The following is an 18,705-nucleotide window of genomic DNA, read 5'->3' as shown; positions in this document are numbered from 1 at the left end:
GGGATTTGGCAGCAAGGCAGGAGAACACCACACCGACGTGAAGGCTAGCATATGTACTGTATTGTGTGTGTGGTCTCATGCATATGTGAAGCTTGCGAGCTTCCCTGCAGCCTTTGACTGGCCGAAAGTGAAGTTGTGGAGGCTCCAGCTGCAGAACTTTGCTCAGTCCCGATGCTGAACCAACTGCAGAGCAATTACAGGTTTCAGATTAAAGCATAAATATCACCAAGTCAGTTGAGACAAATTATGTGCAAAAGGGAGAAAAGACAAGAGGCTCTTTTTTATCATCTAAATTTTTTTTTAATTGCTTTGTTCTACTCCGTGAATCTATTCTAGTTTCAGTTACAGGCTTTCAGTCTCTAGCAACGCAGTTATATGAATTTAAGCTACCCAGCGGATATGTTTATAGCCTGGACTGTTGAATACAACTTACAAATCCCTCCATCTTTCAGACATGTAGTAATTATCTCAACAAAAGTCATAAAAATTGCCAGATGTTCTCGAGCCCAAATTACACATTTCTTTTTTTGTGTGCTTTCTACAGTATGTAAATCAGTCTGATCGAGTAGATTACTGGAGTTTAAAAAAAAAAAAAAACACTCTTTCTTCTAGAGATTTTGTCAATATCACATGATCTTCATTAGCATAATGTGCTCGCCCACGTATTCAGAAGTTCTTCTGTTTTTTTAATTCTTTTTTTCAAAGCACCTAAAGTGATTTTAAATTATTTCAGCTAGATTATTTTAGCTTTAGGCTTAGTTTGCATTGAGACTAACTCTCAAGACACAGTATTATTACAGGGTATTACTGAGAAACCAAAGCTAACACACTGGTACCACTCCTGACACATTCCTCGATTGCTTAATTTCATGCCGCAGACATTCAAACTTTGACCTGCCGTCTTCTGCCAGTTCTCTGTGAACTTCCACTTCCTTTCAGCTGTCTGTTAAAATTTGTGAAATTAAAAGCCCTTCATAACACAGTGCTCATTTTTAGTGGATAAAAGCAGGTAAGTTGCTTTATTTTTAAAAAAAAACGTGCTACATTTTTACCTTGCAAATTTTCAAGGCAATGACCTTACAACCTTCCTGAGCAGAATTTAAATGAAGGATTTATTTAAGTCAAACATTTCCTTGCTCTTTCCACCTCTGCCCCATCTCTGCAGCTGGGAGGGAGGAGGGAAGCAGGGAAGGAGGCAGGGAGGGAGGGAGGGAAGGAGGAGTGAGAAGGGAAGGAGGGAGGTTTAGATAGAAAGCGAATGCGTGAGAAAATCTGTGACTGTGTGTTCGTGTCAGCCTGTGTATTGGGGTGAGGAATCGGTCTCTGGAAAGCTTCTTAGGCAGCAATGACTAAGACAATGGGTCTTATAAGCCACTTCATTGGGATTACAATGGAACCACTTGGCTAAGTGACACCCGGCTTTTCTTAGTTCAACCCTCTTCAAAGCTGGCACACAAATGACAGAGAAAGTGTGTCTATGACCTTTGCCCTTTGTTACTCAGCATCTATTTTAATGTTGCTTTCAAGACTACCAGGATTGTGACCCATTTATTAAAGAGGGCATTAGCATTATTAATATCTATAATCTAAGTTCTTGTGGTGTCTTTTTTAAGCCATTAATCTGTTTGCCTAAACAAAAAATAAATAAAATGTTGCCTAAATTAATTAATTAGTAATAACGGTGACAAAAAAAGTCTGAATATACTCAAATTTAATTAAACAAGAAGTCATTTATCAAAAGTAGTGAAGACTCACAGTTGTATAAGCCTGTTTCTTTAAATTCTGACACACATAACAAACTGTGTCAAGTTTTCAGTTTTGCTTTAAAATCCTAACTAAAAGCACGAAGACGCTGTGAAAAACACTTTACATATTAATGGGGCTGAGTGCTGTTTTTAATTTTTTAATACCACTTTCCATGCGATACCCTAGTTTTTAAACTTATAAATTACTTTGACAAATATGAAACACTTTTGATTAATTTAGCAACTAAATGACAAACTTATTTAAGCAAATATTTGATGCTGAGTTTGGATACTTAATAGCTCCATTCTTTGTAGGCTAATGAACTTATAGATTTCATCACTGCCTTGTCCTCAGGGCTCTACAGCGCTGACTACAACAACCGTGAAACAAACACCCCACGGATGGTCATTCACATCCCAAATAGCAGCATTATTGACCCATCCAGCACAAAAATACATATAATTGTCTGCACTTTTATATGCTTTCATCCTGGGGCTAGACATTTGTTAACATCTCCAAAATGGCACTTTGGCAGGGACCTTTTGTAGTTATTGAAGTACTGCTTCAACTCCTGTATGTGGATTACAAATGTCCACAAATTTACTTATAGTTTGTTTAAATATCTTTGTTTTCCTTTTTTGAGAGGTATTTTAAATATCTTCAGGTTGAAAAACATGGAAAATTACCAGGCTTGTGCTGTAGTTCTATAGACTGCCCAGTAATGATGCCACTCGCATGACTGAAACCTCTGAGTAGCTAATAGATTGATAGATGGGGGGATTTTTTAGATGCTTTTTAGACCCTTTTCTCTACTAAACAAATTGGTAAGTATATTATTTTCAGGATGTAGAATGTTGTCCTTGACTGAGCTTGCTGCAATTTTGTTCTGCATGCTAAAAAAAAGGTAAAAAAAAGGAAACAAACACATAACATTCATATTCACCTGCACATATTAGAGTTTCCAAATCACATAACAAACATTTTAATGAGGCAAAACCTTTGCAGACTTCATAAAGCCTTCCACACAGAAAGGAGCCATCAGCCAGGTCTGCATCTTATTAAGGTGGCTACGCTAATTCACAGACACAAAAAGAGCATAACTGTTTTTCACTGGAAGGGTTTCCCACTTTTTTCAAGAAGCTGTTTCACATGCCCACCTCTCCTGGTGTCCCAGGTCCTGCAGGAGTGTGTCAGCATACTTCTGCCTCTCGCTGGGCTCAACATTGGCCAGTTTCTTCACCTCACTGCGGACAAAGTACCAGAACTCCTTAACACCATTCTCCACCCTCCGCCGCAGCTCCTCCTGAGTGGGCCCGGGACCTACAAGGGCCAACAAAGATACTCAGATTACAGTACGTGACATTTTAGGCACAGGCATAGCACTATTGAGGTATTTGGGAGGACTTTCAGAATGTCTGAGCATTAGATTATGAGAGCGTAAATAACCTACAAGCACAAAGCAAGGTCTGGGAATTTTCTTCTTTCATTCTCTGTCTCTGGGTGTTATTTTGACCTCATTACCAAAAACCTGATCACACTTTTCTGTTTGCGATGGCTCTCTCTCATGTATTTCTAACATAGGGAGGAACTCTATACCCCTCCTGAGCCAAACAATGGAGTAACCTACATGGATAACACAGCTGCTTGCTCTCATTTTTGTGGAGAAAAACAGAAAAAAAAAAAAAAATCAAGGGAAGGAAAGAACAGCCTCAAGCATGGGGAAAGAGGTGGTGGTAAAGAGGGAAAAGCTCTTATTTTTTTTCCCCTCTGTTCTCTCCTCTCTCTTTACTGCCTCCCTTGTGGAAAAAAGCTGAAGGGTATTTTTAACTTTTTCCTCCCCCTGCAGCAAAATGGAAACACTGACCCTGCTCTGCCCTGCAAGCTCACGTCCTTTTTTATTTTCTCTTCTTTTTCTCTCTCACCTTTCACTCTTGCCAGTAGTGCATCCACACTGCTTCCATTTCATTCACACATTTCTTTGCTCACCTGACAGCTTTCCTGCCCCTCTGACCATGCTTAGGGTGGCAAATAAGCACATAACCCTGTCCATTCCACACTGTAACTCTGCCATTATTGCGCCAGAGCTAGAGCAGGATTAACACCAGACTAGCCTCAGATTCTCACTGCAGGAAAAAGCTCACAGGAGTCACTTACTGATTTTATACCATACATAGTCAGCTCACACCTTGAATTTTTTTTTTTTTTCTTTTCATATTTCTAAGCTCTGTGCCAAATTCTTCCCTGCAACCTTTTAGGCGACTCCGCTCTGCTTACCATCTCCAGTAAGTTTCTGGAAGCTGTGGATCTTCTGTTTGGCTCTGGTTAGCTGGTCCTCCAGGGAGCGTAGCCTTCCTGCTGCCAAAGACCCAGCATCTGCTTGACCCTCTGGTATCCTGAGGGATACAATAAGAGGATGTAATAGGTGAGCTTGGGAACATGTACATCAATAATAAGAAAGGAGTGCAAAAATATCCATCTTTGCGGATAAGCTGTGTTGTAAAAAACAGTTAAGTGCATAAAAAAAGACACCAAATATGGCTAATAGCCAATATATTTTTCTGTGTATTAGGATTTTTTTTTTTTTTTTTTTGGTTGTCATTTATATCACATTGTGTGCAAGGGAAACAAATGACACATTTTCCTAATTCTAAAATTGCAAATACATTTTCTAAATCATAACAGTAAATAAATAAATAAAAAAATCTCTGAAATTGACATATCTGGTTGCAGTTGATACCGCAGTATTTGCTGATGGTATTTTTGATAGTGATGACTGATACAACAGGCCAAAGAACCTCAAAATGAGACCACCCCAATCCAAACTGCATTAAATCTGGCATCAAAAAACTTAAAGGAGTCCAGTCACTTTTTTTTCCAAAAAAAAAAAAAAAAAAAAGGTTTCTGTGACAGACATTGTGGAAACCTGTTGTGGTGACAGGCAGATGTGCACACACAGATTCCTCGATTTGTTAGTCTCTGAGCTCTAACAAGCCAAAGCAAAACTGACTTGAAACAACAGATAAAAATCATTCACACATGTCCACAACTGTCCACAACTGTCCACAACTGTCCCGTTTTTTGGGGGGTTTTTTTGCAGGCCAAAAATCAGTCACATGTCATATTTTGGCTGATATGTCTTTGTGTACCTATATAAAAAAGGCAAAACACATGAGAACTGGAGCAGCTAGGCATCATCATTTCAGTTATTAAAAAAAAAAAACAAAAAACATTAAACTTACATAAAAGCTTATTAACCAGGAAGTGGAAGGCTAACCTAATGTAAATGTTACTGGAGCACAAATTTGATTACCACACCTGAGTGTTTACAGGCTTCACTCATGATTTCCAGTCTAGAAAAACATGATGCCTACTACACAAATACTGTGAAATTCTTCCTTTTCTATCAACTGTAATATTTTCTGCACCGCAGATCAAACGCTGGTGGAATTATGCTATCTGAAACACACAGTTTTAATAGTCTAATAGTCTAGTTGAGTATTCACATGAAGCGGTGAGAATGTTTATCTGTCAACATCCACTGGTTAGTGAACTGCATCTTTCCTGACTTAAAAGCTGCACTGAAAACTAAGCCGTGAAAGCTGGCATCTTGCAGTGTTCACTGCCGAAAATTCTATTTCATTTGCTAAAAACACCACAGCACAGCTTTCCAGAGCCTTGTCCTGATTTATTTATTCAGAGCTCAAGATTACGTGCAGGGCGCTGAATCAGTCTCCGTGTTTGTTAGGGCCGACCCGTCTTCTACTCTACAGTTTTACAAAAATATCCTGAGCATCCATTGAACAGTCTGGGAAGTGAAAGGCAAACGACAGTGAAATGCCATGACTGTGTAATGTTTGATGAAATAAGACAGAAGAGCAATTCTAAAGCTACAACATTATTCTCCTTTTACTCCAAGAAAGGGAAATATATTGAGTCTGCAATATGATACTTACACATTTTAACTCCATAATGGATACAAATTTAATTTAGTTGCAGGATCATAACATGCGTACTTGTCGATAACACTAAATTACCATTTCAGAAAAACACAGCTACATGAAAGCTATACAACAGCAATAAATTGATTATTTGCAATTTGTTCCTGTACTTTGTTTATCAGCAGACAGTGGGAATTCCCTCTGATTACAGCATATACTGTATGCTACATTAGTGCTGCAGAGACTATGGTGGCTCCTCTGTTACCAACCGTGACTGTGATGCTGGTATAGTTTTCTAAATCTGTGTTGGTGTCATGGCAAAATGCTGGCCCGGCGACACCTACAGTAGAGGGAACTACTGAAAAGACAGATATGAGACCTTTAGCAGGTGTTTATATAACCCTACTTCTAATAAAAAAAAAAAATTAATACAAATAATTCAAATTTTTTGAATTTTTATATAAATATGTACAACGTGCATGTAATAAAAATACAAAGGAGCAGCCTGACAACACAGTGTTCAAATCAGCCAAAGGAAAAAATGCCTATGACATTATATAAAATCAATTCCTCTACATAAACTCATTAAAAATTGAATATGTCCAAATGCACAGGGGCATTGGTGAAGTGCTGCAAAGGCCATGTTAATGAGTCATCAAGGCATGCAAACTCAATTTGCTCCATGAATAAGGAACATCAGTCGCTGGCAGGCATAAAGATGAGACTTTTAAAGTTGCAGAATCCTTTCCTGCTGCACCCCCCCCCCCCCCTCAAGAAGCCCTGGCCTCCCACTTCACTGAGCACTAACTGAGCTTTGTGCTTCAAAGCCATGGAAACTGAAGAGAAAACAGAGGTTATTTGACATCTACATTATGTAACGGCGTGATGGAATGATAAACCTCTGCATGCCATTGTGGCACCATGGATATTTATATGCGTTTCTTAAATCTGAACTTTTCTCTGTGAAATCTATGATGTGTCCCATTACAGCTTCCTGACACTGATCTTTTTAAAAAGGACCCAGGTGCATTTTCATTCCAAATATCAGCTGTAGTATCTTTTTTCACAGCTAACTATTCGAGCTGTCTTCAAAAAGCTGTCCCCAAAGGCTACGTCTTAATCCGGTAGTTGATGCATTGTATAGGAAGTAGGACAATTACTAACTGACATCATTTCCCAGTGTGACTTTTTGTTCTAACACACACACACACACACACACACACACACACACACACACACACAGACACACACACACACACACACACACACACACACACACACACACACACACACACACACACACACACACACACACACACACACACACACACACACGGAAGAACAAGGTGATCCAGGTAACCTGAAATGCTTCTGACATCTACAGGAGATCAAAGGAGACAGAGCTCTTTATGCCTATGAGTATTTTTACAACTTACTTACTGTCAAAAGCCAAGTTTAAAATCTAAGCTTGATCTAATCATGGTCTATCACATCTATCCAGTAAAAAAAAAAAAACTATGGGATTCCCAGAAAAACATAAAAATAATAAATATTTGTGCAATGACAATAAACTGAATTTAATCTAACCTAACAACCAACCAATTTCCTGTTGAATTCCCACCACACATTTAAGTTTGGAGTGGAAGACTATGTCTCTACTACCTACATGTGACAGATTAAATGGGTGGAAAAAAAAAACAAAACAAAGTGTTTTAATAAAGGAATTGGACCATCATGTGCCACCCATTTCTGTTCTGACAATGGTGGCGAGTGTCATCTTTACATTGGAGAGTGTGGTCTAACATGTTGCTCCAAAATGTCCTAAAGATCAATTGAGTTAGGCTTTAAAAAAAAAAAATGCTTTGACAATGCTAGCGTTGTCAAAATGTTAAAAATTTCCAATAGGCTACTGTAAGCAACTACCAACTGCTCATGTATACGTGGAGGTGTGCGTTTGTACAAAGTAAAGAAGCAAAACAAACAAGTAGATGCAACATTGGTTAAGAAGTTTAATCAAACTGCGTTTTTGTTTTTTGTATTTGTTCAATTTAACATTATGCTGTTAACTTAAAAACTCGTCTATTGTCCTGTTCTAGTGAGGATTGAGTAGAATGATATTAGAAGCAAAACACAAAAGTTAATACAGGTGGCTCAATCAGAGTCAGGTGGTGCAGCTGCAACCAATGTCAATTAAATTAACAATGTTATTTAAAACTAAGATTATCCACTAGATTTTTAAAATGTCATTTAGCTTTTTTAAAAAGATGTCCATTTTTATTTTTTTTTTTAAATCCAATAGGTTATTGTTGGAGTTGATTTTAGTGCCTCATTTCTGTTTGACAAGTCAAAAATAATGATGCACTAGGACACAAAGGTTTTTCAAATGACGTGCACATTGTTCAAGAATTGTCTGCCATATTACAGCCACCGGTTGCTAAAGAAAAATGTGTATTCCCTGACTGATTGGAAGTGGTTGATGGCAGTTGCTGACTCACAGGATGAAATAGGTTGCAAAGAAGTTGCTGCACCAAAACCCTCCTAGTGATTGCTTTGGTTGCTAGCAGACTACCACTGTTGCCTGTAGTTTTTCATGTTTGTCTGCATATAAGATGAGATGAGATAAAAACTTTAATGATCCCACAACGGGGAAATGTGCGCATTACAGCAGCTCAGTACAGAGAAGAATGAAAGGATGAATAAAACAAATGAAATAAAATAGAATAGAATACTCGATAACTCCTAGCCCAGTGGTTGTAAAAGTCCCAAAAAACAACACAAAACAAACACAAAAAAAAACGTGGCAACCTGGAAATGGAGAAGGTTCGCCTTCAAAGAAAAAAGCCACACTTTTTGAAACAGGCTGGCTGCAGTGCTGAGGGAACCTTCTCCATTTCTGATCTGTGCCGCACTTTCCCAACCGGTTGGGGAATACACATTTTTTCCTAGTGAAAAATGGATGCCAGGAGGGGGTTCACTGACCGGTCTGTAGACCTGTGTGAGTGGGACTTTAGCAATCATTTTCCCTCTGACTACCATCAACCTCCAGCAACTACTCACAACCACTCAGAGAATACTCATTTTTCGCTCGCAACTGCTGGTTTCCAGATGGTTGCATACCGGCCTCTAGGCCTGCACTCACTTGATCCTACGCTATCATCATTGTTGGACAAGTTATGTCACATGGTTAGTGGTCACATATCTGTAAAACTTCAATACATGTCCCATCGATGAGCCATATATTAAATGCCCCACAGGGTGCAGTTTTTAAACAGTCATATAATGTAGGTTAAAACACAAGCATCTCCAACTAAGACACTGCATGTATATTGTAAAAAATATACTGAAACACTCAGAAATATTAAAACCCACAGACACATACAGGAAGGAAGCATAATGTTAAAAAAGAAAAAAAGGGGTCTCTCTAGAGCATTGAACAGCATCTTAATCAAACAATACAGGAGAGGTAACAGATGAGGAAAAACTCTGAATCAGGGGAGGTGGTACGCAAAAAAGGGGGGGAAATACCACAGGAATGAAAGACAAAGCTATGAAAGCAGGGGGTGATCTGCCCTGCCATTTCTGAGTACTGAGCTGGAAAGCAGGTGAGTTTGAGCATTCAACCCACTTTCCTCCAACCCAGTTTTTCTGTAAAGTGATGCTATAGCCATCGCTCCACTGGCTCCTGCACACGGTAACCATGGAGTTCACAGGGTTATCAAACACTGGTAGAGTGGTAAGATTAAATAATGCTTTGCTTGCCTTAAAATGCAAACCTATGTGCTGACCTAGAAATGCCAAACATATGGATGGAGATATGAAGCATTCTGGATTGTGTAGGTATGTAAAGATGAACACAATCTGCTTTAACATCAATGAAAATCTAACATGTTTATATGCATTTCCATGATCACCAGCTTTTAAGGCTGAACTGACATGTTCCAGCCTTTTCTGGAAATTAAAATACTTCTAGTCACTTGAATCCATTGTTAAGCTAATAAACTACAGCAATGCAAGCGTAGTAAATACTACAAATTGGCGGAAAAGTCTGGTCTTACCGTGAAAACTGTCATGACTGTTTAGCATTTGTTTTTAAAAATGAGTAAGGAATTTTTATAGAGATAATAAAATGAGATCATCATTTACAGTATTATTTGCTGACTGTGTGTAGATGTTTTGCAAATTTGCATATATTTCAGCCCTGTGTCAAATTAGTTAAGCTTTCTGCCTCCTTCCTTTGTTGTAGCCATGCTACATCCACAGATTCACTGTGCTTCCAAGAAAACTGATTCTGAATGGTGCATTCTTGCCTCGCATGCTTCAACGCCTCAGTATATACAGGGCGAGCCAGCTCTGCTCTGAGTCCTACTTGACAGAGATGTCCAGACCACAGACAGCTCCAACAATGGAGCTAGTGTCTGCGGTAGTAGACCATCTCTCGCTGGGCCTGAGCGACGGCCGGGTCGATGGGAGTTCAGGTCTGGAAACGGCAGCAGCATCTGCTTGGTGCGGTTGAGCTCTTAAACCATTACAGCACAGATCGGTCTACTCACCATATCTTTCCACAGGAGTGGACAGTAGCCTCACAGAACACATATCTATTTTGACTGTTAAAATTTTGTTTTATCTAATGTACAAGATAATGACACATGAGGCAAATGTATACAAAAAGCACTGTGTAATCTTTACAACCTACTGTAGCCAGGAGCTAAATAACACACAAGGACACACAGAAGGCAAGTAATTGAGGTCTAACAGTCAATGGCCTATACCATTAAAAGACAATTTCACCAAAGCCTGTAAAAACAATTTGTCTCAATCTTGCCCTCTTCTGTCCTAGATCTGAGGCACATGCTACTGTATATGCTAATACTTTCTTGTATCTGCTTCAACTCATAGGACACATGTGTTTACAGCACTGGGTCACCTATAACACTATGCAATGTGTTCATCGAAGATAAATTTAGTGACCTGCCTGTTTTGGTGCCTAATATTTGTACGGCTCAATGCCCAACATCTCAGCCCGTTAGCACCGAGGTAGGCTGGAATAACATATAAAGCAGATTAAGGCAATGACTGTGGTCTCGGCAACCCTTCTCATCCCCCCAGTCCTCATTTTTCATTTCCTCCTTGCTGCTCTTTACTTAGCGTGGTCCTCACACCATCCATCATGCTCCCATCCTCTTCGCCTCCTCTGCATTGTCCCTTCCCTCCCTCTGCTGGCATGCCTGGGGGAATCGATCAGGTCCTCATCGCTCAGCCCAGCTGTCACTCTCACCCCTCGCGCTCTCCGATGTCAGACCATCAGGCTGGTCCGTGTCACTGTCTCCACAGGAGAACTGGCTTCACGCCTGAGGTGACAGGCAGCTGCAGAGAGGGTGGAGCCAGACAGACTGAGCAACTTGACCTCGTGCTCACCTCTCATTAATGCTACTGGGTGATTGGTAGGTTGGCGCGCTGCCTGTCACTCAAATCACTCAGGAGTGGCCTAAATAACCGAATCACTGCACTCAATCGGTAGGCCAGCAAGGTGATACTAATTTGAACCAAAGTACTATTTGACTGCTTTCATTTGACAATTCCATTTTAGAAATAGAGAGTTCAGCAAAACTATGTAAAATGCGTACAGGTTGTGTAACTGAGCATTTTGTCGTCTCAGCGATTTAGCTAATTTGTGATCAAGAAAATCAATATCCCGTGCAAACTGCTGCAGCATCACTCTCTATTACAAAGAGAATGAGACAATGTAAACAAGATCGCTTCAGGTATATAATTAATGCACCACAATGCCTGATAATACATAACACATCTATCAAGTTCTGCTGTGGTGTGATGACAGTAAATGAGTTAACTTCTACTCTGAACTATAAATCAGTGTCAGTGCAGCGGGTTTCTATTCAGCAAAATGTGCAATAACCCCAGTTTTATGGGTTCGAGGCCGCTCATGAAAAATGAGCGTACTAATGTGATGGTTAGGTGCTTTAAAAGAACTGGCTCTGGTTCTTGTACAAGATTCAGATATTCATGTTCTCAGTCCAAATCTGTAGAACGTGTAAAACTGTGAATTGGGTTAGGCACACGTTCAGCTAGTCCATCAGTGAGCCAGTGACTTGTTACATAGTCAGTCATTCTGCGACAACCTGCGGGATAGAGTCTGGCTCTGTGCCATACCTCTGTCAGCAGTTTGGTAGGAGAATGAGGCAGAGGAGGAGGGAGGGAAGGAGGCAGGTGAAGGAGGAGTGAAAATGGGGAACGAGAGGAGGCAACGAACAGAGAAGGGAGAAGCTGTGGCAGGGATGACAGGCAGCTCACTAACAACCTCTTTGCATCTATTAGAGCTCTAATATAGGGGTAAGAGACACTGCGGGATGAAATACTGGAATTCTCCCCTGGGCCCGTGTCTGACCATTACACAAACGCACACAAATACACACATGCACAAAGAGACAACAACTAGAACGGGACAAACCGACCGCTGTTGCTGTCGATAGCTCATAAAGCTTAACCTAAGAAAGCCAGTTGCCTGCCTTTGGCTTGCTGTGCTGGATACTTAGCAGAAGCTTAGAGGGACTTGTGAAGGCACTGTAGCAGTGCCCCGGTAAACAACTGCGGAGGCCTCGGTCCCAGATCAACAACCGAACTCAATAACAAGCAACAAGCGTGCACCGTGCCGGGGACCCATCTGGACACTGGCCGACTGAAAGCTGCACTTGTTTTTTTATGCCATGAATTCCACCTTTGTTTTAAAGCCAATTTTGAATAATTACAAAAGCAAGGGATTTAATCAGGGACCAGCTGTCTGAAGCAATGTGTGCGCGTGTGTTTTTTATGTTTGTGTACACTGATGAGGGCTCCTCATCAAAGTGAATCGGAATATCAGAGGAGCAGCAATGGCAACATCTGAAGTTCCCTATTAATATGGCACACACTGGCTCGAGCTACCACTTCCTGTGCACATGCAGGCACAGTCATAGGCACCCATGCACAGATGTAGAGTTTATGTGTACAGAGAAACATCGTCGGCATGTGGTGATAAGAGCAGAACCATCTGTCTCTCTATTACACATAGCGTGAATGTGCAAAAGCCACTGTGTGGTTAATGGGCTCATACAATGTGCTATTGTCTTCCAAAATGACACAACAAAATCTGCTGAGGTGTGCGACAGACCATCCATCTGTCTGTCACAAGCAGCATCTGCGACGCCCATGATCAGCTTTGAAACTGAACACTGATCAGCTGATAAAACCTCACTAAAGCACTTTGACTGTGTGCCACATGCAAGGTGCTGATTCAAACAGATGATGCTTAAACTTTCATAAAAAAACAAAACTAATCATTCACATTCTTCTATTTTGAAAATGATTGGACTACCAGGAATCTAGAGTCTGTGCTCACTGCTAGACATGAGGAAGGAGGCATTGCACAAAAGAACTTTTTCCCATCTCAGAAGTTTACTTAATAGGCAAAGCAGTTGATGCAGTACATCTGTTCTCAAGGGTGTTTTGTGTTAAATGTCAGATCAATTGATTTAGTAGGAACAAAACTCTGGGAACTGATACATTTTAACAAAAACATTCAAAAATCTAAGAAAGAACTGCAAATACAGATCAAAACTACTAACTGCTCTGCTTTAACACTCACCCACATATTCAGAAAAGACACAGAAATGCTGAGGTATACGGTACAATGTAATGGGAAAGAAAGGCAGAGGATAATAATTAAATCTAGAAAGACACGACCCTGGGTACTAGTATGCAGGTAAAGGCACTTGTTTGTATATTGTAGCATGTAAATAAGTTTACCTGAGCGATTCGGCCATGCGCCGCAGGTCCTCGTTCTGCTGCTTGAGTCGCTCCAACTTGGCCAGGATCTTGGAGAGCTCCCGGCTGGACCGCTCCGGATGCTCACTGTCCCTCACCAAGTGACCACCAATGTAGAAGAGGAGTGTTCCCCAGGCCAAAAGCACCAGGGTAATCCAACGCCATGAACCCGCCCAGGGCCGCATGTTTCAGCCACGCCAACCCAGAAATGCCTTTAGGTGTGCCTGTACACCCACCGACCCACCGGCCTGCCAGCCGGATGCGCACGCGCACTTTGTGCTCCGTCACCACAAATGCCACAGTGCCAACATTGGCATTAACATCTCGGCAGGTACGGGAAATGTGTGTGTGTTTATGACCAAGGAGTGTTTGGAAAAAAGACGTGCGTGTTTCTCCAGCGATAAACCAACCTCTCCTGTGTGCTAAAGCATGGTTGGCTAATGCGCTCAGAAGTCGGTTTTCTCACAACCCGACCGGTGTCTTCTCCCCTCCAACCAGCTCCGTGTTGACCAGTTTATCCAACACCACCTTTCTGCGTCCTTCCACTCCCACAGGATTCGATTATTCAACTTGCATCCTGTACAAACAAAGACAGACATAGGATTTAGTTAAACCTGTTGCACAAAGTTTTGATTTGCAAATACTTTCTGTGCTTGTTAGGAACACAAACAGATGACAACCACCAAATAGTTTGCCAAGTAAGCCAACTTGGCAGAGCAGTATTCCTGAAGAGGAAAGAGAGATCAAAGCATCAGACAGAAGAGTGCCATAGACAAACAGTGCGCCGAGCAGGGCAGACAGACAGCCAAGATGTTGACTGGTCCCGACATAACCCTGTCTCAGCAGCCTACAGGATTGATCAGTATGACACTGCAATTTGCATTTACATAGTGATGTGCAATCCCTTGGCTTTGCTGCACTGCTGTCGAGGCGGGACAGGGATGTTCCACTTTCAGCATCCTGCCTGGCTGCACGTTACACACACACACAGACACACATAGAAACTCCCGTCTGCCAAATGTCGCTACCTCAACATACACATATAAACACAACATACAAAGAAGAAGTCATCTTTTATTTTATGAAAACCTGACACCGCATCCTCACCCACAGCCTGCCACAACCCACTCTTAGTTAAAGCACGACTAAGCACGACATTTTATTTTATTTTTTGGAGGTGGCCAAATCCCACAAAGTTCTCCCTAAGCATTTTTCTTCTTCCCAAGTGTCCCCTGCTATCCTGGTAGCCTCAGTGACAGAATGCGGTACTGTCAAGGTGATACAGTGAGCTAATGGGGCAGAGGGAACGAAAAATCCCCGGATCATCACTTCCCTTCATTCCAAAGCAGTGGGGGAGATGTTGATGGACGCGTGCCGGGTTTATGAAGCAACCTTCGCTGTCAACTCCCCAACAAAGCCCTGCCATGCAACAGAAACTAGTCCTGTGATGAGATGAAGACTGGCAGATGAGTGTGTGTGCGTGTATACACTTCATCTAAGTGAATGTGTGTGTATGCTAACATCTCTGACTGTACACCACAGTGTGCTGGAGTAATGCCAAGTGAGTGGAGCCGGTGAGATTGGGTTGATTGACAACGTCATGGTGTCTCTGGTGTTTCTTCTTGCGAGTGTTCAAGACAGAAGAAAATATTCATGCTGGAGTTCACCCAGCAGCACAGAAGTAGGTTAAGAGTAGCTAATCACGTATACCATAGCAGCACAGTTGCCTTATGTAGGCCATTAATGGTGCCACGCAGCAATACTATAGAGACTGTTCATGCTTCAGTGGCGCAAACTGCCCAGAATGCAACAGCTGAGATCACTGAAACAATAAGCTGCAAACGATTCTTCTTCATTCCTTACCAAATGATGTGGGATTATTAAAATCTGAGCAGACATTCCTTCCTTGCCAGTGCTCTTGTTGTGACTAACCTGGGCTGACACGAGGGTGGCTCTCCTTTATGCATGCAGCACACAGATTTGCTGAGCTGTGTTTTATTATGGAAAATAAGAGGTGCGAGAGGATAGCACTCCACCAGCTAATGCACAACTGGGACTTTACTAAAAGCCGGGCTGCATAAACCCTTGTCACTGTGTTTGAGGGAACATAATGAGGTTCGTGTGCAGCGGGCTAAAACTGATAAATGTGAAACTGCTGGATGAGACAGGCAACTGCTGCCAAATCGGATATGAGAAAATTCTGAGATAAAATTTGTAGCTATTGGTTCTGCTTATACAAAAAAAGTTAAGCTGAGCTAGTAATATTTTACCTGGTATAATAAGAGAATTATGGAGAGATTAACATGAGGAAATGGGCTTACTGGGACACCGACTAGTCAAGAGGTATCAGTCAAGATAATGAAAAGTTAGAAGGGAAAAACAACTGTGTATGCCCCTGCAGTAAAAGCAAATTCAGATTTATGTACAGATACTTTTTTTTTTTTTTAACACAAAATAAAGATCAGATTTATCATCATGACAAGCACTGCACCACTGTAGCTGTGTAAGTTATTCTGTGGCTGTGGATGAAGCCTTCCAAAGTTTGAGAGGTCACCAGTGCTTTCTTGAGTCAGGCTTCAAAAGTATTTGACAGAAAGAGTGTGTTATAAACTGGAGGCTGAACGTCACAGAAGAGGCTGTTCAACAGCACGGACAAGCAAATGAAAACAATGCTGAGGTGAATTATGGGAAGAAACCTATCCAATTTTTCTGAATCGTCATTCATACTAGATAAAATAAGTGAAAATGTCTCTCTGTGCTAGTCCTCTTTATCACTTTAAGCTACTTTCGGCTGCTTCTTGTTTCACAAGGTGTTCGCCACAGTGGGTAGCTCCGCATGTTTGATTTGGCAGATTTATGGCAGCCCCAAAAGGATTTTGTCTCCTCCTGGGATTGAACTGGGAATATTTTGCTTGATAGGCAAATGTGTAAACCAGTACACCATAGTTCTCTTTCACTTTAGAAAAGTTACATTTTTATTTGCCACAGTGGCCCTTTTGAAGTCATAAAAGACAAACCTGGCAAAATGCATTCCTACATGATGTAGTATACATCCTCCATCCCTCCATTCAGGGTCATGGGGCAGTTAAAGCCTATTCCTGTCTCTCTGATAAGTTAGAGGTGGGGAGTACCCTGGATAAGTCACCAGTCTATCGCAGGGCCATGCAGCATACACTGTATATTATATATGAAGCCACATTTCTGAGAGCAGAAAGTGTGTAGATGTTAATTAACAACCTGGGATCAACCACGTGCAGTCACAATTATCTCTCCTTACGCTAAATCCATCTTAACTAACTGAACTTTATGACAATTATCAAATCCTGTCAATGTCTCCATAAAATGAATGAGGAAGGTTTAACTATTCCTTTTCATCATGCCTTACAGCTTAGCCTTGGCTGTGATGTGGTGTCAAAGGAAAAGAGAATCACATATGATGACTTTTCTAATTAAAAGAATGAGGAGACATCTATTCAATACGCAGAAGGTGATTGAAGAGAAAATGTTTCTCTACTGTGATACTTTTGATACAATTTATTCCACTGATGAAGATCTGCCAGTGAAATATGCTACCAGAAATATAGCTGAATCAAGCCAAGCAGTGAGGATTTTTGCATTTTTGCAAACCTCTCACATCTGCCCTTGAGTCAAATGGGGGGTACATAAATAATGGAAATTATAATAATGTCAGTTAAATAAATGAAAGCTCCCCACTGTGGCACAATCATTTCTAAGCTGGACTGGGTGACAGATATGCTGACAATGGGATTTTAAAGAAGTTGGCCATTTCGTGCCTCTTCTTTGTTCTGCTTTCTTCCCCCCAGACCCCTCCTCCTTCAACCCACAAGTACAGAAGAAACATGACTGTCAGGTCTTACCAACTGCAGGCAGAAATGAAATATATGACTGCTTGTGCTTGAATGTGAAGTCCTGTGATTTTATAAATGGAAGGAATAAGTGCCGCTCGTAAACAGAAGCTCAGTCTTCGCCACCTACATGCTCCAAATCTTCCTTGTGTCCTTGGGTTTCAAACATCATCATTCTCTCACTATGCCCTTCACGGTAAAGGCTGGTGTGGTACATGTGGCACTGCGGGGTGGACTGTCAGGACTGTCACAAAATGTCACCGTGCTGCAGCGACATGCAGGAGCCTGAGGGGTCAGCACAGTTGACCTGTTTCACTCCTGCTGGTGATTTTTCAGTGACTAAGGCTGCAGCAGAGGTTATCTCTTATCAGTGGCCTCCAGTCCCCAGACAATAAGCGCTGGGATGAGGTCCACTACTGAATTATGCATGCAGCTCGGCTCAGGACGGCTTCTATTACGCCGACACAACCACTTCAGTTCGAGGACAACTGTAAGAGAGTCACCTATACTGCTATAGATAGTAACTTATCGTCTATGTTGGTGGAGGAGATCATATTGGCGTGTTGCTAGGGCAACCCTGAGGAGGACATATAGCAGATTGTGTTTGTCGTGGTTTGTAGTGTGGTGGCAGGGAGATATGATGCATGTGTCTGGAAAACAGACAGGTCGAAGAGGATAAGGAACAAATGCATAGCAGCACTGAAAGAATGCCGGGGGGGGGGGGATGAAGGTGGAAAAGCTATTTACACATTCACAGCTCTGATGCAGAAATATCTCTTTGACAGATGAATCGAAATGTGACCTATGATTGAAAAGAAGATGCATCTTCTGCTGATACTGTCAACTGAATTTTGAATTTTCCATTCCTGCATATCACCAGTTGGAGACATGTGATTCTCCATATCAGCTTATGAGCACAAAGCAGGGGGGCATCTTGCTGGTGTTCGGACTACACAGATGCAAGAACGAGAAACATCAGCGCTGGCGCCAAATTTTAGCCATTATTTATCCTCCAGCGAGTGAGCAAGCTGTTGTTGAGAAGCAGCCTTTTAAAATAAATAAAGGCATAAAGCTGCACTCTTTTTTATACTTTCCTTCCAAATTCCACCGAGCAGCTTTTTTGATTATTTTCTCAGCTGGTGTGGAGGCTTAGTCCAGTGACCTTTGACTCCTAAGACCTCCTGTTTACATGAGAAGGATAATACTAGTTATAACTCCTAGGGTTGACACGTTTTAAGTACTGTATAGATGTACTGAAAACAAAGTGAGTACAAGAATCAGGGAATGGCATGCTGCATCAGACAAATATTAATATCTGCTAATATTACAATGCCAAA

General features: G+C 41.4%; 1 protein-coding gene across 1 annotated transcript in view; it reads right to left on the bottom strand.

Annotated features, from left to right (window-relative positions):
- The window catches only part of fut8b (fucosyltransferase 8b (alpha (1,6) fucosyltransferase)), a 94,177-nt gene that overhangs the window by 28,510 nt on the left and 46,962 nt on the right, over positions 1-18,705 (bottom strand). Inside the window, exons 2-4 of the mRNA XM_030722109.1 lie at positions 13,485-14,079; positions 4,021-4,139; positions 2,904-3,066 (exon numbers count right to left, since the gene is read on the bottom strand). Coding sequence (XP_030577969.1) covers positions 2,904-3,066; positions 4,021-4,139; positions 13,485-13,687 — 485 coding nt within the window. The 5' untranslated portion in view covers positions 13,688-14,079. The remainder of the gene's footprint in view (positions 1-2,903; positions 3,067-4,020; positions 4,140-13,484; positions 14,080-18,705) is intronic.

Source organism: Archocentrus centrarchus, chromosome 24 (genome assembly GCF_007364275.1).
Source record: "Archocentrus centrarchus isolate MPI-CPG fArcCen1 chromosome 24, fArcCen1, whole genome shotgun sequence".
NCBI classification, from domain to species: domain Eukaryota; kingdom Metazoa; phylum Chordata; class Actinopteri; order Cichliformes; family Cichlidae; genus Archocentrus; species Archocentrus centrarchus.
This window is presented reverse-complemented; position numbering and strand designations above follow the sequence as displayed.